General features: G+C 39.5%; 1 protein-coding gene across 1 annotated transcript in view; it reads left to right on the forward strand.

Annotated features, from left to right (window-relative positions):
• The window catches only part of LOC129133131 (chondroitin sulfate proteoglycan 4-like), a 37172-nt gene extending 22193 nt beyond the window's left edge, over positions 1-14979 (forward strand). The window contains exons 8-10 of the mRNA XM_054652752.2: positions 4020-4192; positions 8618-8801; positions 9304-14979. Coding sequence (XP_054508727.2) covers positions 4020-4192; positions 8618-8801; positions 9304-11354 — 2408 coding nt within the window. The 3' untranslated portion in view covers positions 11355-14979. The remainder of the gene's footprint in view (positions 1-4019; positions 4193-8617; positions 8802-9303) is intronic.
• Positions 14980-26709: the final 11730 nt, after the last annotated feature.

Genomic DNA, 26709 nt, shown 5'->3' on the forward strand with positions numbered 1-26709 from the left:
ATGATTTTGTCCACTTGAAAATATTGCCTAATAGAGAGTTATTTGTCAGATAATTAACTGACTAAACTATGGAAAACTGTAGCTGGGAATATTTATGTGTGTTTTTTAAAAAAGGGTGAATGTTTTCTCAAACGCATACTGCTTTTTTGCTTTGCAGTCTTTAACCTTTTGATACGTGCATGCTTGGAGTCATAGAAATTGGCAGTGAAATGTTCAACTACAATGTGATAACACTGTCTGCCTAAGCTCTGGAGATTTCCTATTTAGGTTTGTTTAAAATCTCTGTACTCCATTCAGATATTTAGAGATTTAGGAGGTTGTGATAGTGCCTTGTAAAAGCAATAGAGGAATGAAGATTGTGGCCATGAGATTCTGAATACCACATGGCAGCAGCACAGACTCACTGTGGAATCAGAAGGCTGGAAAACTTTGATTCACATTTGTGCATTTGTAGCTAGTTGGTTCAGCAGCTGAGTATTTTTTAATGAAATCATACCATTGAAGGAGTTGATGTGCTAAGAGGTCTCATCAGAGCCATTTATTCCTTTACTGGCAAGAGTAATCCCTCATTGAGTTAGGAATCTAACATTTATTGCAGGATTAAAGGAGAAATAAAGATTAGTTTTCTCTCAGTAGTATCTTGCATCACACTTTTGTTTGTGATGCCTTCTTTTTTTGTTTCTCTGAATGTGATCTGTAGAATCAGAGAGATACTAAGAATTGGCAGAGTTCTAGAGGTTGTAATCTGTACCTTGATTTATTAATTGGATATGGAAGAGGAGCACTTTATCTTCTTACACTTCCTGAATATAAGTTGCATAAACAAATGTTTGCAGCAAAAGCCACTTAAACACAGGCAACAAAAAATGAGATTGTAGCAGCATGATCTTCTAATTCAGTCAAATAAATGGGATTCACATAAGTCCACTTACAAAGCTTATTAATCTGCAATTTTGGTGTGTAAGGTTGTCTTGGGCACAGGGATTTACTGGAATTCTATCTTAAGCCAATGATAATTGTAAGAAAAGTATGCCTAATACTTCCATAGAAGGCAAAGTCTCTAGGCTGTCAATCAGTTCTTCCGTTTATAAAATACAGTATTCCTTTCAGCACTGCAAACTGTATTCATCCAATATTGTAGTTTTTTCCTTGCATTCTCACTTACTTTGGGTTAGCAAAATTCCTTTTAGATGTTATAAAAGTGTTACTAGCTTTTTCACATGTTCTCTTTATGGTATTTTTTAGAGACATTCTGGAGCAATATGGCTTTCAGTTGTACTTTGCCATCATGAGATGACTATTACAACAACTAGAGTGCCAAATGGTTACTATATATAAAAACAACAGCCAATGTCCTGTTAAATTTTATAGCTTTACTAAAAAGGGATAATTTTGAGCCAGCTTGAGAAATCTTCTCCCTGGGGTAGTAAAAATTGAATTTATTGTGAAGAATTTACCATGTCTTTGTGACGGGGTGTAAACTATTCTCTAAAGCATATTGTTCTGCAATTTTATAAGAGCATGAACTGCTTTTTTTCATGTTGGGTATACCAGATCTGTTTATATAATTCATAGATTTTTTTTCTGTTTTAACAGAAGCTTGTTTTATTCAGCATACTCAGAAAATTGACTGCTAGATATATTAGTTTTTTCTACTGTATCCTAGATATGTGCAATGGAAGGATTTGCTTCTTCAGGAAGGCAATTGCTCAAAAAAGAAATGAGCTGAGTTTCTCTGAGGAGAGTTAAGCCTGACTTGTAGTTAATTGGAAGCAGAGCTGTCAAATCAGTCTGTAGATGAGATGATTTATAACTGTTCAGCAGTGGTAGGGAGAATGCTCATGCCAAAGCATTTTCCAAATCTTTAATGTAGGCAGTAAAAATGTGTAACAAAATTATGAGGCACCAACATTATGCTGTTGTACTCTACTTGAATTGATTAGCTTGGCCTTACTCAGTGTCACCTGTTCTTGTTGTGTGTCTTCCTCCTCTATCTGTTCCTGTCCCCTGTGTTTGGGTGGGGTTTTTGTGATTCCTCCTTCTGTGATTGGGAACACACAGGCAGTGTTCTCACTTCATTTTCTTTCACCCAGTCTGCTGGCTGGCAAATAACCTTCCTCTCCCTGTTGAGGTGTCAGACCTGAGAACTACTGTGAGTGCTAGGGAAGTTCTCAACTCTCAGGTGAGAAGTGGATGAAGGAGAAGGTTAAGTTTGAGGAGGATGCTAATTTACAGAAGGGCATGATAGACTATGTTGTCTGTGTCTCTAGACTGTATTTCAGCCTGTGGAGTTCAGTGAGTGAGGTCAGGTCCTCTAGGAATTGAGGGAGTTTTGTGACAGATGCCCTTGTTCCCCATGGCCATGCTCTGTGATGGCAGTGGTGTGGTACCCTGGTATGGTCAAGAAAAATTGCAGCAGTAATTTCCATCACTACAGTGTGACCATGTTTTAGAGTTACTTTGTCCTAGTCTGTTAAGGCAGTAAGTCCTGATTTGCATAACTAGCAGGTTGTGCAAATAACTGCGTTTACAGGTTTATGTGGTCTGATTAACTGTTGTGCTAAGTTGTACATTCTTGACCACATCTGCTGTATGCACAAGGTCATGGTTCCCTCCCTTCCTGTCACAGGAAAAAAAAGGGAAAGAAGGGAGGGGTAGAGGATGGAGACTTCTTGAATTAAATATTGTCTGGGAGATTTTTTCTCAACCTGAGAGACTCCTTCACTTTTCAAAAAGTGTGCACACAGAAAGACACGGGAAGGTAAAAATGGGAAAACAGGAAGAGACAGAAGATCTTATAAAAGCTCTGTTTCAAAGCAGTTGTTATTTGAACCAGAGCACAAGCAGATGTGAACAAGCAGGCTACTGGTATTAAAAATGGCTTTAAAAGCATCCCTATTCTTCACTGTCCTTACAATGTTTTTTCCTTTTGAATATTATGGCATATATATGTATATAATACATGTGTTATTTTGTGTTATTCTTGTATGAGATAGATTGATAATTCAGACTTAAGTATATTTAATACCATATAGTCTTTGAAATTATGTATTGAAACCTATAAAGCTTGTTGCTCAAGGAGAAGATAAAATGTAAAAATGGAGGTAGAAGTGGGGATACAGGGGGAATAGGATGATGGGAATCTTGCTCCTCTAAAATGATCATTGAGCTTAAATTTTAGTTTGCTGACTGTGTACCTTGAAACTGCATTAAAAAGAAGCCAGATTTTTTTTTTTTTTTAGGAAATTACTAGCTAGGAAATTATTGCCCCAGCTCTGTCAAAAATTGTCTTGCTTTGGCTAACTCCAGAAAGCTCTTTATAATCTTGAAGACAGAAGATAGTAACCTTAGTAAGGTTAGTGTCGTGCTATGTATTAAAAGAATTTTGTTATCACTCAGTCTCCATCTATCTTAATAAATAATGCATTATTTCAGTTCAGGCTGTTACTTCTGTTACATGGTGTTCTTCCTAGTTTGTTTAATTCAGTACTTATGTTTTAATTTTACTAATGAAAATCCTATTTCACATTGATAAAGTGTACTTTTGTTAATAATTGATTTTGGTTTATGTGTTCACTAGAAACTTTGCCGCTTTGAGTCTTCTCTGAGTCAAATCACCTATGTCTCCTGTCGCAACTGGGAGTACCAAAAACATTGGAGTTTGAATTTGGTTCTAGACATGTGATATAGAAACAGAACTTCTTATACATGCTCTGATCTATACTTCAGGTAGTTTTTGCAGAAGCAGTATTTAGCGATTACAAGTGCTGAAGAGAACTGCATTTTTTGCATATTTAAAATGTGGGTACATCCTACTGATAGGCTTTTTAATTGAGAAAGCTGTTGAAGAGTTGTAACCAGAAGGTAACTAGAAAAAGAGTAACTCTGCTGATCTTATAAAATGTTATTAAAATGGTAAGTAGAATACCTGGGTAAGAGTGTGAGTTGTGCATGCAAAACTTAGACTTTTGGAAAAAAAATCTGTTGTAAATCTTCTTCCTATACTTCACATTTTTTAGGTTCCAGGAAACCTATTTCACAGCATGATCTGAAAGCTGTAACCAATGATGTGACTAGTGCAGGAAACAGAACTATAACTTTTGTGATTGTAACTTCCCCAAAACTTGGAAGGCTGATCAGAGTAGATTCTGATGATACCACTCAGGAAATCTTCAGTTTTACACAGTCTATGGTAAGCATTTACTTTATAACAGCTAGTTGAGGGGTAGGTTGTTACTTTAGAGAGCATCTCAGTTGCTCATTCTTTGTGTAATCCACTTATATCTGTTAAGTAACCGGGCATATGTGACCCATCAGTGCAATCACCAAGATTTGCTATGTCATTAAATATCTGGCGTCTAGTAATGAACACAAGAGGAACCTTTGTTCCCTTCTGCTTGGATACTAGCAGGGTCTTGGCAATTCCCACTGTTTTGCTTGTAAGACTATTTGTCAAGAAGAGCTGTTCTGGTGCCATTAACCAGCAGTCAGAGGTTGGAAGCTTTTAGTTTTTGGCAGAAGGAGCAGCCTTTTTCTCTATGAAAAGTCCAAGTATCAGATCTGTTTCAGCTGTACAAAGTCCTCATGGCTGTCCCCAAGATGACTTTTATTGACTATATTGGCTGTGGTACTAAATGTGTGAAGTATCTTAACTGTGATACAGAGTCTCTTAGTGAATGACTAAAACGTGGCAGCTTATGTAACTTGATGGAAAAATTCTTCTGCAAAAGGAACTACTTGTCTGTGGGAAGAATTCGAATATAAATATCTTTAGCATACATTAAACTATTCTCAGAAAATTAAAGGGAGTGAGATAAAAGAGGGTCAATCTTCTGACTTTGCTCATGGGAAAATGTATTTTTACAGATTTTAAATGCTATTTGATTGAGTATATGAAGGAATAAGAAAATCTATTGGCCAGAATTTGAACTTGGGCAGTAAAACCTGGAAAAAGAACAACATTTTTATTTGTTGTCATCAGGCTTTGAAACAACCTGACCAAGGATGGTTGTAGAGTGGGTCTCCACCTAGACTTTATAAATCAAGATGAACACAGAATGGTTTTCATGAAAAACATATTGTAATCCTGTTATGTCATTGGTCTTGTTTCAAAAGTTGCTGAGTTTTGTCTTGTTTTATGAAAGCAATGAACTGTATAATGACATTTAACCCTTCTGATCCCAAAATATGTGATTTTTTGAGTATTAGATGAAACAATTAAGTGTGTTAGACAGAAAATATTTCAGCTAAGGTTTTGAAGTGTCACTCCTTTTGCCTGTGGATGTGACCATTATGTGTGTTTATCGGACAGTACAATGTCAGAACGTGTCACTTATTCTCTGTAGCTTTAGTTTTTAGTAATGTATAGCTAACTTTCCTTTTAACTTAGTAAACTGTGAAAGGTTTTGGGCTGAAATAATATGCATGCTTTTCTTGTCTGTTGGAGATACTTCTATTGACCATTTTAATTTCAAAAAACTAGAGTTAAATGACTTCTTGCAGGTGGAATTCAAGTATCCAAACAAGATTGCTGTTTATTCTGGTAGAGGGTGGGATGTATGTAAGAGAGAGAAAAGGGATCCTAAATAAACTTTCAGTTCAGTGTGTTGTAATCACAGGAAGTTAAATATGAGTGAAGAAAATAGCATTTATGTTACAAACATTGTACATTGTCCATGTAATGGAGACTAAAGCATTTAGTTTCTATTTGGTAATAAGCTTGAAAAACTGATTTGAATTGAAAAACATTTTGCATTAGTGTATGTCTGCGGGTATTCATTGACTTAATTCTGTGTTGAGGAACTTGAAATTTCACTTTGGAAAAGTAGTTACTCCTTTTGCTGGGGTGCTGAACTCTTCTGTATTCTCTGTGGTTTATTGCTTTGTTGCCAAAGGGGAAAAAAACAGCAAAAAGAAACAGAAATTACTATTGCATTCCAAGACATTTTTCTTGAACAGATGTTGTTCAGCTAATATAAGAAAATTATTTGCACATTAAACACTCTTGAGTAACGCTGGAGTTTTTCAACATAATGTTTGATTTTTGTTTTTCTCTGTAGTACTTTCTGGGATATTTTAGAAGTATTTTCATCTCATAGCAAGCCACAGCTTCTTCATTATATAGAGTCATTGCAGAGGTAAACACAGAAATCCTCACCAATTGCATTCAGTTCTTAGACAGACATTAGAATGGATTTGCAGTCAAAAAACCCCAAAATAACCAACCAATTAAGATGGATAAAAAACATTGCTGAATTTAATGATGTGTACTGTGCCTGTATTTGTTACAAAAATTTGCTGTCCTCAGCATGAAGTCCTAAAGAGGTTTTGGAAAGTTAGCCTGAGCTAACATACCCTTTTGCTGTTATTTTTTTTTGTTTGTCCTATAATAGCCATTAAGAATTAAATCAGTATAGGGTAAACAGAAACCTGGAGATGTGCACAAAGGATTTTATCACATCAGTCTAAATTTTTTAGAGAAAAATTGGGATGGTTTTGAGGCTGCTGAGAAAACTGACCTTGAAAGCCCAGTTTGCCTAGTGATCTCAGTGGGGGCTGTTGCAGTAATTTCAGGATTCAGTCTCTCTGTATTTACACCTCAGATTCTATACTTTTAAACTTCATCTGTGATAACACCAGGGGGGTTTTGGTTTCTTTTTTCACATCTTTCAAGCATATATGATAGAAATGTGTACTAATGAGTCCCTTCAAGGTGTTTGCAGGGTGTGAGGAGGGTGTTAAAATAGTAAATTTAAAACCAGCACCATCTCAGACAGGAATCTCTCAGGCAGTTACAAACTAATGTGGAGGTCTGGTCAGTGGTTGCCTGGGAACTTGCCAAGGATTTAATGGGTGTAGCTGTCATCTCTCCAGGGCGGTGAATGAATTATCAAGCAGACCAGATGCTGAATCTACTGGATAAGATTCAATAAGTAGTCTAGTCTTGCTATCATTAGGAATTCTATTACAGTTCCAGTGTATTATAGTATTGATCATAAAATTCAGGTATAGTTCCAGCTGGTGAGAAATAATTTGAAAATACTGCCTTTTGCTTTGGGGTCTAAAGAGATAAACGGTTTTATGTTACATGTGCATTTGTTTCTCTGGAGAAGTACTGCAGTATCTTGCAATACTTTGAAGCTTGATTACTTAGAGTGGACTGATTAGATTCCTTGAGTGTGATGGTCTGCAAGGTCAGTGCAGGCAGGGAGAGGACAAACTAGATTCCTTCTCATCTTTTAGGAATCCCTGTCTTGCTGTGATGTAGAAATGTTCCACTGTGTAGTTCCATCAACTTTTTGCTTGTAAGTGAGAGTAAATATCAGTGGTCATTACACTTCCTTCAGATTTTCTTAGTCTCTTACCAAGTGTCTTTTGCCATTTGAAGGAAATAACTGCATCAAAGTCCTTCTTCAGCCTTTCATATGCTTTTTCAGGACAAATAATCCAGCCCTGCTAGTGTCCTTGCAAAGAAAACCCAAGACATTGTTACTTTGATTTACTAAAAATATTGTCCATCTGAGCACATGATCACCATTACTAGTTTAAGGCAGTTTCTCAGTGTTATGTATCTCTTTGCTCATAAAGTAAGGCTTTTACTAAGCATTCATGCCCAGTAACATTTGACTTATTTTCATGTGTTTATCTGGCAGCACAGAGTCCATCTTAAGAGAAATGCAGGATTATCTCAGTGTACGTACAAGCTGGATTGATGGGCTGAGGCCAATGGTGTGAGGTTCAACAAGGCCAAGTGCCAGGTCCTGTCCTTGGGTCACAACAGCCCCAGGCAGTGCCACAGGCTGGGGCAGAGTGGCTGGAAAGGACCTGGGGGTGCTGGTGAGAGCAGCTGAACATGAGCCAGGCTGTGCCCAGGTGGCCAAGAAGGCCAATGGCATCCTGGCCTGGATCAGCAATGCTGTGGCCAGCAGGGCCAGGGCAGGGATTGTCCCCCTGTGCTGGGCACTGCTGAGGCCACACCTCCAGTGCTGGGTCCAGCTCTGGGCCCTCACTGCAGGAAAGGCACTGAGGGGCTGGAGAGAGTCCAGAGAAGGGCAATGGAGCTGGGGCAGGGGCTGGGGCACAAGTGCTGTGAGGAGCAGCTGAGGGAGCTGGGGGTGTTTATCCTGGAGAAAAGGAGGCTCAGGGGTGACCTTATCACTCCCTACAGCTGCCTGAAAGGAGGCTGTGGCCAGGTGGGGGTTGGCCTCAATCTGCCCAAGTAACAACTAGTAGGATGAGAGGACATGGCCACAGTCTGTGCCAGTGGCGGTTTAAATGGAATAGCAGGACACCTTTCTTCATGTGAGACACAGCTGAGTATAACCAGACTGCCCAGAAAAGTGGTTGAATCACCAACTGGATATTTTAAATGACGTGTAGATGTGGCACTTGGGACATGATTTACTGGTGGAGTTTGCAGTTCTGGATTAACAGTTGGGTTTGATCTTACAGCTCTTTTGCAACCTAAACAATTCTATGATTCTGTATACTCTGTGCATGAACTAAGCTACAAAGGTCTCTTTGAACAATGTTCTCAAGATACTTTTTCTGTCCTTAACACTCCTCTGCTTATAATCAACTTGCTCTTACACATATGTCTACTTTTTACCTGGAACAGGTCGATGAAGGTGTGGTCATGTATGAACACTTACATGCTGAGTCAGCTGACTGGAGTGCAGAAGATTTCTTTACATTTACTGTATCCTCTCCACCATCAGCTCTAGATATCCAGATGTTCCATGTTGTCATTTCATATGAAATTGACAGGCATGATCAGAATAGTCGTCTTCTAGCAAATACAGGTAAAAATGCTTCACTGTTTTGGCTCAAAATTGTTTTGGATCTGTCAGTGATCCATTGGAGAAAAAACAAAAATTTCTTTCCCTTCAGTAAGCAGTGACCAGAATACTTCTGAGACAGAGAGTACTGTAGGGTAGTAGCTTGGAATGCTGCATTCACTGCACCCTTAGAAATGAGATAGCTACATAGGTTTGATGCTATAGAAGATATTTTGTTTTCTATAATGGTAGGTGAAAAACACTATCAGAAGCTTTGAGATACTCATATTTCTTTAATCTTAGTGTATGCATCAGTCAAAAATCTTGTCTGTCATATCTGATTGTATTTTAAAAGTAGTGATAATATATTTTTAGCCATGACATGGAAATCAAGGATACCATGGAAATCAAGGATACCACAAAGGATAAAAAATTTTTGAGCGTTATCAGTGTTTGATATGTAGTTTCTAAAATAGTGCAACTATAAAATGTTCAGTTTCTAAGATTCTCTTGTCATTTCTGCCAGGTGCCATAGTCCAGGAAGGAGGTAGAGTATTAATCAACAAAACAAATCTAGATGCTTCAAACCTATTGATTAAGCTACCTGATGTACAGCGCTCCGCATATGAGGTCTGGTATCAGGTTGTGTCTTTACCCCAACATGGCATGATTGTTGTTGGAGAACGAAATGTTACCAAAGAAAAGCCTAACTTCTCCCAATATGTACTGGACAAATTTGGAATTATGTACATACATGATAATTCTGAATCTCTATATGACAATTTCACTTTTGCTGTTTGGTTGAACCTGAAGAGCAAGCCTGCTACAAAGCCCCATAGTGAAGTTTTAGAGGAGATGTTTAATATCACTGTTTCCCCAGTGAATGACCAATCTCCAGAACTGAAGACTAAAAGACTGCACTTGAAAGTCCTGCAGGGAGATGTGTCAATGCTGGGGGCAGAGAATCTGAAAGTTGAAGACTTAGATAATGCTCCAGCTGAGCTGAAATACACCATTGTTAGCAACCCCAATAATGGTTACTTAGCAATGATAAGCAATTTCAGTGTCTCTATAAAAAATTTCACACAAGCTGATGTTGACAGTGGTAAAGTGTGGTTTGTACAGGATGGAAGTGCATCTTCTGGGGTGTTTTATTTCAGTGTGACTGATGGTAAACATCGCCCTTTATACAAACTGTTCAGTCTTGAAGTTGTACCAATTGCTCTCGTCCTCGTCAACCTTACCAATGTTGTGCTGCCACAGGGCCAGACATCTGTCACTATTACTGACGTTCAGCTTTCAGCCGTCACAAATGGAAAAAGCACTAATATTATGTATGAAATAACTCAGCCACTCAAATACGGGCACCTCATGATTGGAAATGAGCAGGTTACTAAATTTGAGCAGGCAGATTTGTACTCAGGGAGGCTCTCTTACCACCTGACAAATCTTACTGCTTCCAGTGATGTACTGGAGTTTATGCTTTTTACTGCAGAAAGCAATATAACAGGACAAGTGCTGAACATCACAGCAAAGCCTTTAGTACAAATTGTATCTGACCTGCAGATTTCAAATCAAGCAGCTTATAGATTTGGAAACAGTGACCTGGATGCTTCTGAGCTAGCCAATTTGACAAACAGCAATCCTAGATTTGAAGTGATAGTGCCCCCCTCTCACGGGAGGATTGTTAAGAAAAGGTTTGTGAATGATGCAACGTTTGAAGATATTCAGACTTTCACCCAGGCTGACATTGATAGTGGTGTTTTGCTTCTAGACATAGACACAAACATGACGGGCATCGATCTGTTGAATGACTCATTTACATTTATACTCAGGGCAGATGCTGTACAGCCTGCTGTTGGCTGTTTTCAGTATTCCATTGTGCCACACAGGCCTTCCCTTGTGCAGGGTTTTACAACAGAAGTGCTTTTTCTAACCAGCATGACCACTTTCAAGGCTGACTCTACCTCAAAGGATGAGGCACTAGTCTCCTCACAGAATGAAGAGCCTGCAATAGCACCACAGAAGACTGAACCAACCATGTGGCCAGGGCAGAATCACTGGGGAAACCTACATGAGGAAGGTCCCTTGCTAAATCAGGCCATGGGAACAAGTGCATCTGTGGGGTTGAAGATGACAAACCAGGTTAATGCCAGGAGTCCCAGAGAGCAGGCAGGTGAAAGCAGCCCTTGGTACATTATTATCCCCCTCGTCCTGGTGTCTGTCCTACTCATCATTGCTGTTACTTCTGTGTGCATTTTGTTAATGTGTCAGAAGAGAGAGAAGACAAAACCTTTAGTCAAAAGTCAAACAGATGCAATCCTCAGTAGTGCAGATCGATGTCTGGAACGGAGTTTGACTGTGCCCTCTGTCACAGTGACTCCTCTTCTGAAGGGGGCTGAGAGGAGTACAGCCTCTGCATTTGTGGCAGTAAAACATGAGCAGCTGCTTCCTACAGTGGCTTCTCCAACTACAGAAAGGCATCTGAAAAACAGTTTTTTAAATCTTGATCCTGAAATGATCCAGTATTGTCGAAAAACAAACCCAACTTTGAAGCAGAATCAGTACTGGGTATAGTTACACCAGTTTTGATCATGCTAATTGATGTCATATGGAAAAGTGAATATACATTGTTGACATATAACTTGTTCTTTATTACACTCATTTATTATAGGTTAAATGATATACTGTGTGTTAGATGAAATCTAAATACCTGTGAACCTGTGAAATAATAATAACAAAACCCCTACTGATTACAGTAGCCATGACAGAAGATTTGCAGTTGGTATGTCAGCAAAATTCTCACTTAATTCAATGGGGAATTTGGCCTTACGGATTTTGAGTGCACCCCATGTATGCAGTATTTTTTATTTCCCATGAAGGGTAAAATAGAATGTTCTGTCATGGATTATATATATTTTTATTGAATTGTTGGGGTTTTCTTTAACTGATTTTGCTATAAAGGTCTTTTATTCCTTCTGAATCACTACTTCTCTTTGAAGAACTTCAAATTGTTTCAATAAGTAATTTTTCCATGATGCTAATTTCAATAATGTAACTTTAACCTGAAGGCTGTTCAGAGGCCAGTAGTAAAGAAACAAAACTGCATATTTTGACAGGTCACTAAACTTGATATCCAGAATTCAGTTCAGCAACAACAGTACAGCAGTGAATAAGGATTCTGGTGGAATACTGTGAGATGTTGTTGGTTTTTGTTTCAGTTTATTTTTTCCTGATTTTGTACTGAACTCTAGCCTTTAGTGTCTGAATATTGCTAAAATATATCCTTTAACTCTACTCCAGATGGCAAAAATTGAGTATCTGTCAGTCAGCCTGTCTGCTTAATTACCTTTAGGCTTAGATTATGTCTGGATGTGCATAAAATTTCCTGCTCCTGAGAAACGGGTAAATTCTGCTTCCAGTGAAGCAAACACAACTTTCTCTGGAATCTGTGTACTCAAGCAGATGGCAGTAGAATCAAGGCCTGGGCTGCATACTGTCATGATCCTGAAGCTACTGACAGAAACAATCCTGCAAGGTACTGTGTATCCTCTTTGGAAGTTTCACAGTTTACCCCTCATCTTCCAGAACATTGAACAAATATGCCTTATGCACTGCTACCAAGTACCATGTACTCCAACTTTGCTCTGGTGATAAAGTGTGCAATAATTTCTGTGCAAAGGGAATATTACATTCTTTTTGAAAATCCAAGCTCAGTAGTGATGTGCAGTCTCTGGTTAAGACCCAATTTTATTTCCACTGAGAACAAATAATATAATTCCTGTTGACTACAAAGAATGAACTGTCTTCAAGGAAATGGCTCTGTGATAATAACCAGTCTCTTATTAACAATCTCTTATGAACTTCCCATCTATTTTTCACCTTTAAATTGATATGGGTTCCATCCAGTGTCTTTGTAAAAACTCTGTTCTCAGCAGTCTCAGCACTGCACCCACTCAGTAAACACTGGACTATCATTTTTAATTAGGCCTAATTTTATTTAGGTACTGCCATTTTCACTTTTATGGAATGGATTTGCTGACCTCAAGATCCTTGGTGCTATTCATCTCATACTACTTTGTTTTGGATGCTGGTTAAAATTTTTGATGATTAAGTGTTTCTGTCATTTATAGATTCTAGTTATGGGAAATTTCACCCACAAGGTGGGCCAGATGTAAACTGTGCTTACTGCTGTGTTCTGGGAGCTGAACACAGGAGCAGTGGGGGTAGTCCTCATCTCTACTGCCTCTGCCATGGGCAGACATGATTGTGGTGCATTTTTAGAGGCCCCTTCAAGAAGAGTAGTCCATGACAGTATACAAGCCATGTCTTCAGCTGATCAAGTTATTAGAGTACTAGAGACTAAAGGTATGAACCCTTCATATGCTCAAACTAAATGTATTAGAAACTTGTTACACAGTTTTTACATTTGTCATTACTCTATCTTCCCTGGTGCCAGTGTGGAGTTCAAGCATGTGATCAGTGTGAAGGGCTCTGGGTGTTTGGTGTCACAGCTGGATCTCACTGTAGATCTGTGTGGTGGACCTTTTCTGCTTTCCCAGAGGAGGTCTCTGGGACTGTTCTGAGCAGCTCTCAGCCAGAGGTGGTGTTGCCAGCCACCACAGGGACACCCCTGCACCCTCTGTGGAGGTACAGCTCTATGTCTCTTGCATTTCCTGGGACCCCTTCTACCAACACTGAGCAGACACCAGCTTCCTCCAGATCCCAGCTGTCAGGTGCAGCCTGCTTCCAACACCTTCTAGACAGTAGCAGCAACTTGATCCCTTTACACCTTCTCCAGGACACACTCCAAAGAGGAGTAAAGAATTTTAATCTCAGCACTTTTGTAACACATGAAGAAGCCTGCTTCGCATTTTTCTGGCTCTGGGACCTTCCTGTGAAGAGCAAAACACACGTCATGCTCCAAATCCTTCCAAGCAGTGCACCTACAGTTTGATACCAAAATAGTGCACTGCTGAAAAGTCCTGAAGTCTGGTGACAAAATCCACAGTCAGCTTGTGACAGGGTGAACAAATATACAGAAATTAAATGTGTACTTTATGAGATTTTGATAAGTTTATCAGTGTAAAGACACTGTGCCTTAATTTGTGGTGTTTAGTGTGTGGTGGAGATGGAACATAAGGCTGATGTAGTGCTGGTGGTGTAAAAAATGACACTGTGACATAATAGTCAAAAAAACTGCCATTCAGTTATAACTCTGCAATTCAATGGGCATTCTTGAGTTCGAACATTTGCAAGGTGGGAGAGAAAAGCACTATATAAGAACATCAAAAAAGGTGGTAGAATTTATGCTGGCTCTTTTGGCTTTAGCATAAGGGGCTGAAATCTTGCTCTGTTTCCGAAATGGTTTTGGTTGACAAGAGATGTTCATTTCCAGTAGATTAGCCATTATGGGATTATATCTTGTGCATTTTGCTCAATTTTTAAAGCATTGAGGGTTTTTTCAGTTTTGTTTTTGTTTTTATAGTTAAAATCAGCCTTAACACCTAAAATTAATCAGGGAAGTGTGCCAGCATTCAGTTTTCTTCCTCAGTTTTTGTTGCTGTGAGACAACTGTGCCAAAGTGCCTGCCATATTATGGAATGTTTTGATGAAAACTTTGTATGAATGTAAGTTTATTGTTAATCAGTGATTACTTGGTTTAATGCAAAACGCAGAGACAATATTGTAACTGGTAATTACATGAGAATTTAGCTTTATCCCAAGTATGAATCCCTAGTAAAAAACCCCCAAAATTAAGAACTCTGATTATGTTACACTTTCCCTGTGGACAGTGCAGAATAGTCTTTGGCAGAGGATGGTTTATCTTGTTCATACATAGATATGTAATATAGATAAATCTGCTCTGGCTTAGCTAGTCTAGGTTTGAGATGATAAAAACTAGCTGGCATGAATCTCATACTGGGTTTCCTAAACCACAGTCAATCTAAAAAATGCAAAAAAAAACCTAACCCATTTTGTGGTTATGGATTCTTTTGAGATTCTAGGAACACACATATTTTATGGTCAGAATCTTTATGGTTGAATATTTTGGTTGTTTCCCTTGCCCTTGAAATTGTGTGGGTTTTTTATTGGAGATGGGGTTTCTGAAGGATTCCCCTTTTTACCAAATGGAGTTATAAACTGCAACATGAAAGTGCCTTGAAAATGTATATTAAATCAATAAACTTTTTGTTTATAATCCATGCTTATAATTGTGCTTTTTTTAAAGACCTCTGAAGTGCAGAGACAGAAGAGAATCCCATTGCAAGTAACAGCGTTCTTCTGAGTTTTCTAATGTATTTTTTAAATTGCTCATGTGCTGGGGTGGATGCTGTGCTGTGCCCAGTGCCTCTCAGTGTGTGTGGCTGGAAAAGGAGGCACGTCTTTCTCACTGTGCACCTAACCTGGCCAAGTCCAGCACTGGCAGGAATGTAACATCAAAATAAATGCATTGGTTTGAACTTGCTCAAACAGGACTGCACTGGGTTTATTTCAGAAAGATTTTCTGTTATTTAACTGCATCTAATTTTAAAATATCAAGTTCTTAAATACATTAATGTTAATACATTAGTGCTGTTTCTTCTTTGATTTTCATCTTGATTGAAAGTACTCCCTCACTCCAGCCTCGCTCCAAATGCACTCTTGAACCCCATTCTTTTTCCCAATCAGAACTTAGCTGGTTTGCAGTTGTTCTTGTAAACTGAGGTAAGGAACTTCCTCTTGAGACATCAGAAATGCTGGTGGCCCTGGGGAGCAGCTTCCTGTACACCATGCATTAGTGCCCTGTGCACAGAAATCTGTCCACAGTAATGAGTTGTGTCCCCCTCCTACACCTCACAAAATACTGGTTTGGAAAGAAAATAGGACAGAAATGGTCATAAACCCTTTACATTCTCCTTTTATTTACGTATGGATGAGGGCCAGGTACAACTTTTGCTGCAGTAGCCTTTGCTACCTTCTGCAATTCCAAATTCAGCAGAGAGTCTACTTATGTGGCCTCCAATCTGCTTTGCACCACTTTTTTCAAGTCAGTCCTTGTGATGCTATGTTGAAATACATTCTGTGAATATTTTTATACAGGCTGAAAATAATTGTCCTGGCATATTCAATGGAAACTGTATTAATTTATCTTCACTCATTTCAAGCTAAGTAATTCCTGCCAGAGCTTGCATATCCCAAATGCAGTCCCAGAACAAAATGTTCTTTCATTGCAACTGGTGAAATCTATATTTTCACATCTATTTGTAGGGAGATTCTGCATGGTGAAATGCTTGCTTTACATGATCATTTCCTCATTTCTAAGTCTTCCTGCTTGATTGTTTCTGTGGGAATGCTTTATACATGCTGGTAGGCACTGCTAGACGTGAAATTATTTGCAGTTTGAGGTTTTAGCTGTGAAGCATTTTCATGGCTTCACAGTGAGAGGGGCATTACTTCACATAAATTTGTTGAGGAAAAACAAAGGAGGAGCAGATTGAGAATTGGGATGGGAGTGTCAAAACTCGTTGCAAGAACACAGGCAATAGATCTGAATAAATTTATGCAATGTAAAACGTGTGACTGATCACACGTGCTGGAGTGATTTGCTCCAGCTCATACACTTCATCTTGCATAGGTTCAAGATGTGGTGCATGAGAGCACATTAGGAAGAAAATTCTCGAGATAATAAAAATAAGTAATCAAAAGCTTGCTTTTCATATACAAGTATAGACATTCAAGTACATATCAATGAAATTGAATCTCTTAGGGAGAGGCATGTAGGAAGTTGTTTTGAGATGTGCAAAGCCCCTGGGAAGCTGCTTTGCTGGCAGTGAGTGCTGAGGAAGGAGTTGGTTAGAGAGGCAGGGAGAGATAGGAGGATTACAGAGGCAAGCTTTCTGGGATTAGATGGAGTTTCTAAAAATGGGAAGGTCGTTTGGAAGCAGACCCATGGGTTTGTTTGAAAGGCAGAGGTGATGTGCTGGGCTGTGCCTTAGGCAAGCAGGCTATGATCCGCCACACTGCCTGGGAAAAGAAAGTGTCAAGGTGAGTTTTGCTCCTACTAGAAGGGAGAGTCCTGCTTAGGCATGGGTGTCAAGAACTAGAAGCTCAGTTTGCCTTTTCTTTTGTTCCCTCTGTAGCTAGAAAGAGCTGTTATTTCTATTAGAAATAAACAGTGTATGACATGAACATTCTGAATTTTGACTTAAGAAGGTTCTTTCAAGAAGTCCAGATGTGGAGTTCATCAGATCAGATCACTAAAATCCTTCTTTAAATAACCACCACCCAGACTGGCTGAGTTAAGTTTCCTAGGATGTAATTCAGATGTTAGGTCTGTTGATATGAATGTTACCTTAAAAATAGAGTTGCAGTGTTCCTAGTGTCTTGTCAAAGTGCAGAAAGGAACAGGATGGACTTGCTTTGGATTTTGACTGATTGTATTAATTGGAAGCAATTAATGATTAATGGGAAATCTAGCAATCTGCAGATACAAAAGGTATTTATAAGTAAGGCAGCAGAAGTGTTGATTTTGAGCACTGAGCTAATTACACAGACAAAAATGGACCTGAGCTTAATCCTTGAAGAAATGAACGTGTCAGGAGAGCTGATCGCATTTACACACGGTTGCACAAAATAGTGTTGAAAAGCAGCATTAGGATTAGATCAGGTGTAAAAGTAAGCAGAAGTGGGATGAATCAACTAGAACAAACAACTGCCTTCTTCATTAGCCATCTGAGCAAGACATTGACTCCATCTGTATTAGCCATTTAGTCCTATACACTTCTAAGAATGCTGCAATATAATTATCAGCGAGTGCCCATTTTCCTTCCTGAAGTCACCTTGTTCCTGGTTGCAGCACTTAGGTTCATTTAGTCTTCTCTATGGTGCTGATTTCTGGGATCCAGAGACATCTCCTTGGTTCTCATCATGGAATCTGCCCTCAGAAGACAAGTACTTCTGTGCATGCCATTCAAGAACAAGGAGGAAGGTAATGGTTGTTCACCACTGATCTCTGTAATGGCCTACTCTAATCTGAACCCCCAGTTTAAACTTAAAGGCACTTTAAATCCATTTCTGTTTTATTGGTTCCCCAGAAAGCCTGAAAGGTTGTAAAATGGTGGGTTCATGATGCCTCTGTGTGACTCCACAGCTCAGGAAGCAGCAGCTTGTTCCCTCAACACCAAGCTCAGCTTGTGCTGTGCTTGGCAGACCTTGGACATTTAGCAGCCTATTTCATGTCCCACTAGGCTGCTGCACAGACAGAGGGCGAGAGCCTTCACTCACGCAGGTCAGTGCAGCCTCTGTGCACTCCTCCTGCTGTTAGAGAGAGGCCCTCTCCTGCATCTTCAGTGCAGCTGCAGAGGAAGAAGTTGCTCTCAGGGGCTGTCAGGCAGTGGAGCCCTGACCTAGTTTCACAGATGTCCTACTGCCACCCTGCTGGGGAGTTCTCAGGTTGGCAGCTGTAATCAGAGGGCAGTACTTTGCTAAGAAACGCCTCAGTGGGTGCTCTGATTTAGAGTTTTATCTTCCTTAAAAAAAACCCCAACAAACCAACCTCTTTTTTGAGAAACACAAACACAGAAGAAGAATATATAAACACAGATATATATATATAAAAAATATAAATAAATATATAATATAAATCAGACCCTCTGTCAGATATTGGAATAGTTGTAAACAGTGCATCTCCTTCCAGGCACTTGTGCTACAAGCTGTGTAGGATGGATGTACATACTAAATGCAGTTTTGCCCATTACCTCAGTGGTAGTTTAAGTCATTCTTCATTTCTTTAACAAGTCTGACTGCCTAGGAATTCACGTGTCTCTCTTAAGTAACTGTTATGTGGTTGAATTGCTCATTGGCCACAAGTCACCAATATATGTTTATATTATGGGAAAGTTCAATGAGAAGATGTTCCTGTGCATAGATTTTGGAACAGAAAGTTTCTTGTTCTTCAAATATTTGAAAGTCTTTGTAAGTCCAGACATCTTGGAGCTGATATGTGTATTTCAAAGAATAGCTTGGCTGCTGCCAACAACTTGTCTAACTTTTACCACTTTGGGAAAAAATACACCAACCCTGTTACATGTGGGTAACTGTAGAATAATTTGAAATAAATAGCAAAATTTATTTTGTCTAAACACTCTTTTCTGGTATGCAAGACATGGACCTGCTTATTTCTTAGCTATTGATAAAATAAAGCAAAAATGATGATGCCAGTTGTTTGTACAGCCAATGCAGAGTCCACTGAGACTGACTGCCTTTCTTTAGCAAGTGCAGAGCAGCTGTAACTGGAAATGTGTTTGGATGCTGTGTGGGTAAATCATCCAGCTGGTTATACTGACAGCATATGCTTAAGAAATACAAAAGCAAGTATCCAGCAAGTATCTCAAAAAGGTGTTTTATTTTCTTGTTTACGGTTTCCATAGAGGAATGGATGTTGTTGTTTTCCTGTTAGGAGATACTTATATTTACAAAGCATTTGACTGAGCTCAACTTTTTGTCCCATGCTAGAATAGAAGACACAAGTGACTAATAGCTTCTACATAAGCACGTGATATGGAAAGGGGGAGATGCCTGATTCAAAGTCTCTGCAAACTGCCTTTGAAGATTCCACAGACACAGGAAATGGCATGGCCTTTCTTGCTTTTAGGGCAGACAAACAGGATGCCTACATTCTTTGAAAATAAAATGGATGCTGGAAATTTGGATGGTTACACAGCAAATCTGTAGGCTGTCTGATTGGAAGTGACTCCTCCGTGTCAATTTGCTCCTTCAAACCTGGCTCAGGGGGATCTCACACAGAGGTGTAATGGGAGCAAGAACTGTTAGCACTAGGGTGTTGCTCAGCCTGTGAAATCTCCTGGGCTGGCCATAGCCACTGATAAAAAGGAAGAATATCAAGTGAGCTCTTTTACTCTGAGGATAAAGAGCAACAAGGACCTGGGATCGTCATACCTGCATATTGATGACATACACCAGCATTCACTAAACCTTCAACACCCCAGCCAGAGTCTGACAGTGCCTGGTTTCACTGGAAGGTGCTGAAATCAGAATGACCTTTCTTTGGGCTTGCCTGGGATTTACACTCTGCTGACTGATGGAGGAGAGAGCCTGAGCTGGCAGTTCAGGGTCTGAAGTGATCCAGCTCTAGCCTACATATTGCCACTAGGTTTGCAAATCCCATATACTCTGGGAAAGTCTTGGTGAGGCTAGATAAGGATCATGATTGGGGCATTCATGTAATATTGGGGAAATCCAGATTTAAACCTTCTGTCTCTGACTGAGAAAATGTCCCCTTCACTCCCAGAAGAGAGTCCAAACCTGTGAGCCATACAGGCTCTTTGCAAAAATACTGAAGGAGCAGGAGGACACTAAATCATGCAGGGTGCTCTCCAGACAACCAAGACTTCACTAAGCCAGATGAGTGTTCTTTTTCCATTATTATGTGCAAAAAGCAAGGGAAAATATGTTTTCTTGCAGATGATTCTCCAGGGCCTTCTGGGGAGGACTGCTGAGCTGGTTTAGTTGTTACCTGAGTCCCTGACTGGTGAGTGCTGGCAGTTCATGGTGAATGGAGACTGGCCCTGTCCTGCAGCCCACAGCTGGAAACCAACCTCTCTTTCATGACACAGACTTGTTCCTTTGGTTTGACACAGGCAGCTCCAGGTATGTATCAGTAGTTACTATGAAAAGTTTTTTCAGATATCTAATGCTCCATGTCTAACACATTACCTTGATGGTTTTATTTGTAATTTTTTGTTTTTAATGTAAAGCAACTGACTCCCAGCATATTTTTGTCTAAGTATTCAGGTATTCTGCAACAACATCATTGCATACATTTTCTTCTCCAGACAACCACCTGTAGATGTTAATACTAAGGGTTTTTCTTTCCCAATTGTTTTACGACTTCTTTTGTTATTTTCAGTTCTCATATAAATAGTCCCACAGAAATCATATCATCGCACTTTCCTGCAGCCCCAGGCAAAGCAAATTTTTGGACATTTTACTGCCACACAGCAGTTAGCCAACAGACACATTTTCCCATTGCCTTTGCAACAATGCTTATTTGGTTTTCAAATTTTGATGGGTTATATTCAACTATGTCTTCTTTGTCTTGACAGATTGTTTTCCAATTGCTGCTCTATCTTCTTCTGTTTTCTCTAACATCCAATAAATGGGCCCAGCTGGCAGCAGATGTGATTTCACCATGGTAGAGTCTCTTTCTCAGATGAGTACAACACAAAATCACACTCATGCTGTTTTGGAATCACTTTGCAAGAGGTTATTTTGACTTGCTTTTAAAAATGCAGGAGTCTTCACAGAATACTGCCCAAACTTGCTGCTGAATGAACTTTTGTTAAATGCTACTTTTTGAGAGTGGGAATAATAACATAAGGCTGCAGAATCCATTGTGACATCTTGCTAGGTTTCTCAGGTTTGTACATTTCAAAACCTGGTTCTGTACTTACCTGAAAGCAATACAAAGAGCTACACATGTCTAAGCTACAAATAGGGTAGGGGCAATATTGGCACAAATTAAAGGCCCCATCAAGTATAAAAAAAAGATTTTTATTGGAAGCTGATATAAAATGTAATCAGCTCAAATATTTCATTTGGCACGGTGATCTTTTGCATATAGTAAGGATGGTGTGAGGTGATGACTACACATTAGGAAAAGCTGGCATAACAGATGTGTTTGTATAATGCTGTCATCTCTCCATTGAGTTTTCCAGATTTAATGGAATTTCCCAGTGTCTTGTCTGTGCTTTCCTTATCATAGTGAAATAACTAACCAAAGCCAGTGATCATGTGGTACTGAGTCCAGAATTTATCAATTTTTCTCCTTTCCTTGTTCTCATTAACAAGGTGGTAATTTCTTGAATATTAAATGGTGGCAGATGAGGAGCAGCAACATGAATACCTTCCTGTGGTTGTGTGTTTTATAGGCCCTGGTTCTGCCCTTGCTCAGCTTCACCTTCACCTTCACCTTCACCTTCACCTTCACCTTCACCTTCACCTTCACCTTCACCTTCACCTTCACCTCCTTTCCCCCAGTCTTACACAGAAAACATTCAGTGTTTCCTGTTGCTGATCCAGAGCTACATGTGTAGGCTCTGCAGAGGGATCTGGACAGGCTGGATCATGGGCTGAGGCCAATGGTGTGAGGTTCAACAAGGCCAAGTGCCAGATCCTGCCCTTGGGTCACAACAGCCCCAGGCAGTGCCACAGGCTGGGGCAGAGTGGCTGGAAAGGACCTGGGGGTGCTGGTGAGAGCAGCTGAACATGAGCCAGGCTGTGCCCAGGTGGCCAAGAAGGCCAATGGCATCCTGGCCTGGATCAGCAATGCTGTGGCCAGCAGGGCCAGGGCAGGGATTGTCCCCCTGTGCTGGGCACTGCTGAGGCCTCACCTCCAGTGCTGGGTCCAGCTCTGGGCCCTCACTGCAGGAAAGGCACTGAGGGGCTGGAGAGAGTCCAGAGAAGGGCAATGGAGCTGGGGCAGGGGCTGGGGCACAAGTGCTGTGAGGAGCAGCTGAGGGAGCTGGGGGTGTTTATCCTGGAGAAAAGGAGGCTCAGGGGTGACCTTATCACTCTCTACAGCTGCCTGAAAGGAGACTGTGGCCAGGTGGGGGTTGGCCTCATCTCCCAGGCAACTAGTGACAGAATGAGATGACATAACCTCAATCTGTGCCAGGGGAGTTTCAGGTTGAACTTCAGGAAAACTTTCATCATGGAAATGTTTGTTAAACATTGGAATGGGCTGTCCAGGAATGTGGTGGAATCACTGTCCTTGGATGTCTTCAACAAATGACTGGATGTGGCACTTAGTACCACTGTCTAGTTGCCAAGGTGTGATCAGTCAAAGGTATGTTTGGAGATTTTTCCAGACTAAATAATTCTGTTACTTTGTGATTCTGTGATTCTGTGTCTTGACAAACCAGCCAAAATGTGCCTACATGCTGGCCAGATGGCTGCTGCCTCTTCAAATAGAGACATTGAGATGGATCTGACTTTGACTCACCATGAGATACTAAATTTGGCTTCTTTCCCCTTTTAGGCTGCTAATTTTCCAATGAATTTGTAATAACTTGTCATCTTTGAGAATGCTGCACCTCTCTCAAACTTGGCTCAAGGTGGATGTTGCACTGAATTTGGAGATGGGAGGCAGACAGGCAGATGGCATGGTTGTACAGGGGTGGTTCCTGTGGAAAAACAAACTAGAAAGAAAGAAATACAATTCAGAGTTCAGTAATTTTACGATGTTTCTTATATTGAAAGACTGAAATGTAAAACAGCTACACCGACAGTACGTATTAATGTGGATATTTGTAGATAATTGAAGAGTGAGGAATTGTGTTTTAAGACATGTTCTGTGATTGTCAAAGATAGATGTTATTAACACACTGCTAAAGTTTTCCCTCCCCTTCTTCTTCCTGTGGTACTCTTAGTTATTGGGTTATTTTTTTCGCCCCTTCTGACTCCATTTTTTCTTTTCTGAACTTCATTTGCAAGAGGAGAGCGGACTTTGGAAAAACCTCCAACTGCATTCACACGTAACCATATCTGAGGGAAAAAAAGACAAAATGAAGTTTTTCCTCTTCCTGGAAATCAGTGACACTGAACAGGACCTGCATATGAATGCAGATGACAGTAGAAAACCTGATCAGTGTAACTGGTCTGCAGCCCAGTTTTAGGTCAAAGAGGATAATCTTAGGCTCTAGTAATTTAAGGAAGAAGTATTATATCCGTGCAGCATTGATAGGAGCAAAATGAAATTGATTTTTTGATGCTGATGTCCATGTTTGTGAAGGAAGGAACCTAGACCAGTGTTATAGTGAGGAGAGATATTTGAGGAAATCAAATTTCTCCCTCTTGTGAGAATATGAAGAAGTCACAAATATTTTGCTTTATGAGAAAATGACCGAGGTCTGTCTTGTTGATGGCCTGTAGTAGGTTAACAAGTAACCAAGGTAACAAAAAAAGCAGAGTGAGTAGAAAATATTTCTGCTGCACAGCTTAAGCATTGCAAAAACATACATGGGAACATAATTTTACTGTTGTTTATTTGGAAGTCTTCAAATTGAGCCTTTCTTAAATATGAAGACCCGAAGACATTCACAGGCTTGACCAGACTAAGTCTGAAAAATTATGAACTCAAGGACAGAGTAAAGTGTTGTCAAGCTGAAGTGCTGTGCTGAAAGAATGAAGTAAAAATGAATGCCAGCAGGCAAGCAAAGAGACCTACTCACCTCATCTCCTTGAAGAAGGGGGACATGAATGGCTGGCCTATCCTGATTCCTGAGTACATCCTCATGGGCACAGCACAAGAATTCTCCCCTTCCTCGCCTCTACTTTCTCCCATTCCAACAGTCTCCAGTTTCTGGGTCCAGTGAGGATAGGTACTGCCTGCCTGAACACATGGGCTTCTGCAGGGGTGGGACGATCATTCAAGTCTTGACTATTCACACTTTGCTCTCACAAACAGGCTGGTGTCAAATGTTCTCCTAAAATAACAGTTCTTTACCTCTTGGATTCTGTCTATGGTGTAAGTATTCTGCCAGGCATTTTTGAATCTAATCAAAGCCACCTTAAATTTTAACGTTGGCCCCAGTGCATTCAGTCTCTGTCCTAGCAGACGTTTTTCTCAAAGACTAGTCAAGTTTTGGTTTGGGAGGGAAGTTAAAGGCTTGGAAGGAAAAAGCAAATCTAGAAGGGTTGCCCTGTACTTCCATAGGCTTTTGATAACTGATACTCTTTTTTGGAAGAGTCAAGGAACCATCTGTCTGCAGCTGGGTACCTGTGCAAAGCCCAGCAAAGACAGTCCTCACTGTGCTGTGCTCCCTGAGCACAGTAGCTCTCCTATTGACCAATGCAGAGACCTTTGGGTCATTCCCCATGTTTAAACAGAAGAAATCACTATTCCTTTTCAAAAGGAAATGACATTAGCATGAAACTTAACATATCTACCTCAATGAGCAAGGCAGAAAGTGTCTACGGTACCGAAGAAAAATATTCTACATGTTTTGTCCTGCGTTTTCCCACTATGTATACTGCTTACATTCTTGGAAAAATGAATAAAAGATGTTTCTCACTCTGTTTTTAAATTCCTAAAAGGCATTTTTATTGTATAACACCTAGCTGCTGTTTAGTGTCCTCAATGAAAAAGGAGAATAGTAAGAACAGGTATTTGTATCAGTGGAAATTACCAAAGTAATTGATAAAGAGGCCAGAATCTCTGGGGATATGCAGGGTAAGTAACCTTTCCTTAATGAACTTTTTTAGACTGGTAAACTGTGTAAGGTTGAGCCTGTAGGTTTTTGGCTTTGTTTTTTCTCGGACAAAAATGTTGTGAAACACCCTGATGCCAAGTTTTTGGTATTGCTGTATTTCTAATTATAAAATGGCTTAGGCTGGAAGGGGCCTTAAAGTTTCCTAATTCCACTGCCTCTGCCATGGGCTGGGACAACTTTCACTGGACCCAGTTGCTCAGAGCCCCACATGGTGGGTGCTGTATGCCTGTCCTGAGCATCTTAATCAGGAAATAAATGTTTGTGTTAAATTAAATGATGGAAAATACAAATAAAACCAAGATGATTTATTTTTAGAAAGCTCATTTTCTTGTCTTTTGACACTACTGTTTTGAATTATAACAGCTAAATTGCTAGGGTGAAAACAATGTTAAATATTACAATACAAAAAAATAACAGGTTTAATACCATTAATTGCAACTCAAGAAGTAAATGACATGAGCCTTTCCTGTTATAAAAATACGCTGTATCTTATAAGCATGATATATCAGCAAAATAAATAAAATCAGGTTTCAGAATATTCGTTAAACATTTAAATCTCAACAACAAAAGATTATTTTGAGCAAGAACAGATTTGTTGTGGGTTTTCTGCCTCACAGTGGAGTTTAAATTAGATTCAATTATTCAGTAGTTTTATGCTTTTTAAGGCCATTAGATGGTAATACCATCCCAGAAGAAACTGTTTGCCAATCAATTAGAGAGAGTCCTAATGGGTTGTTTTAGAATGTACCCAGTTATTTGGGTTACATTAGTAATGGCAAGAAGTATATACTTGAGGTACATATTCAAAGCTGAGTATTTAGATATTTGGGGAATTATAGCAGGTGTAAGGACCTTAATTTTACTAATAACTTGAAAATATTTTGAGTGTGACTTTTAGCTTTCAAATGTTAAAGACAGACTAGTATTCCCCTCTCAACTTCACAATAAACAGAGAATGACACATACTTGTGGTTGGTTCTGCCTGAGATCTCTCTGTCATGAAACAAAACCCTTTTATTGCCCAGAATTTACTGCTGGTCACTCAATTTTGCAGGAAAATATAAGCTTTTGTTTCATTTCTGCTTACTTCAGTTGAAGTTGATATACCAGTGACTTCCTAAACAAAAGGCGTATTTATATTCCTGTATTGATTAGAAGAGCATTCAAGGATTGAAGAGAATTCAAGGATTCAAACTTAGCAGCAAGCAGGAACAAGCAATTAAAATTTTATCTCTATGCTCCTCATATTTCAGTTCAATTAATTCCACAATTTTTATGCCATGTACAAAACGTGCAGATCTGTGGTTTATCTGTGATCACTTGCTCTAAACAGGAGGAAGTAGATAATAAGAGGTAGCTAAATATGCCTGTCAAGATTTTAGAAATCTGGCTTTGCATTGTAATTCACACTGATTTAGTCAGTGTCTTTAGCTGAAGTTCATTCAGATGGAGACCATTTGCACACATCTTCAGTGCCTAAATATTAAGAGCATCAGAAAACAATGGCTAAATAAACACCTACGCCTTATCTTTTGTTTGTCCCCAAAAAAATTTATTGACTTTGAATGATGATCATATTTGCTGACTTGACACAAATGTTTACATATTAATGTTTTTAAAATAATTTTTTGATGCTTATTATGACTAAAGCTATGCAA

This window comes from Agelaius phoeniceus, chromosome Z (assembly GCF_051311805.1).
Source record: "Agelaius phoeniceus isolate bAgePho1 chromosome Z, bAgePho1.hap1, whole genome shotgun sequence".
In the NCBI taxonomy this organism is placed as follows: Eukaryota; Metazoa; Chordata; class Aves; order Passeriformes; family Icteridae; genus Agelaius; species Agelaius phoeniceus.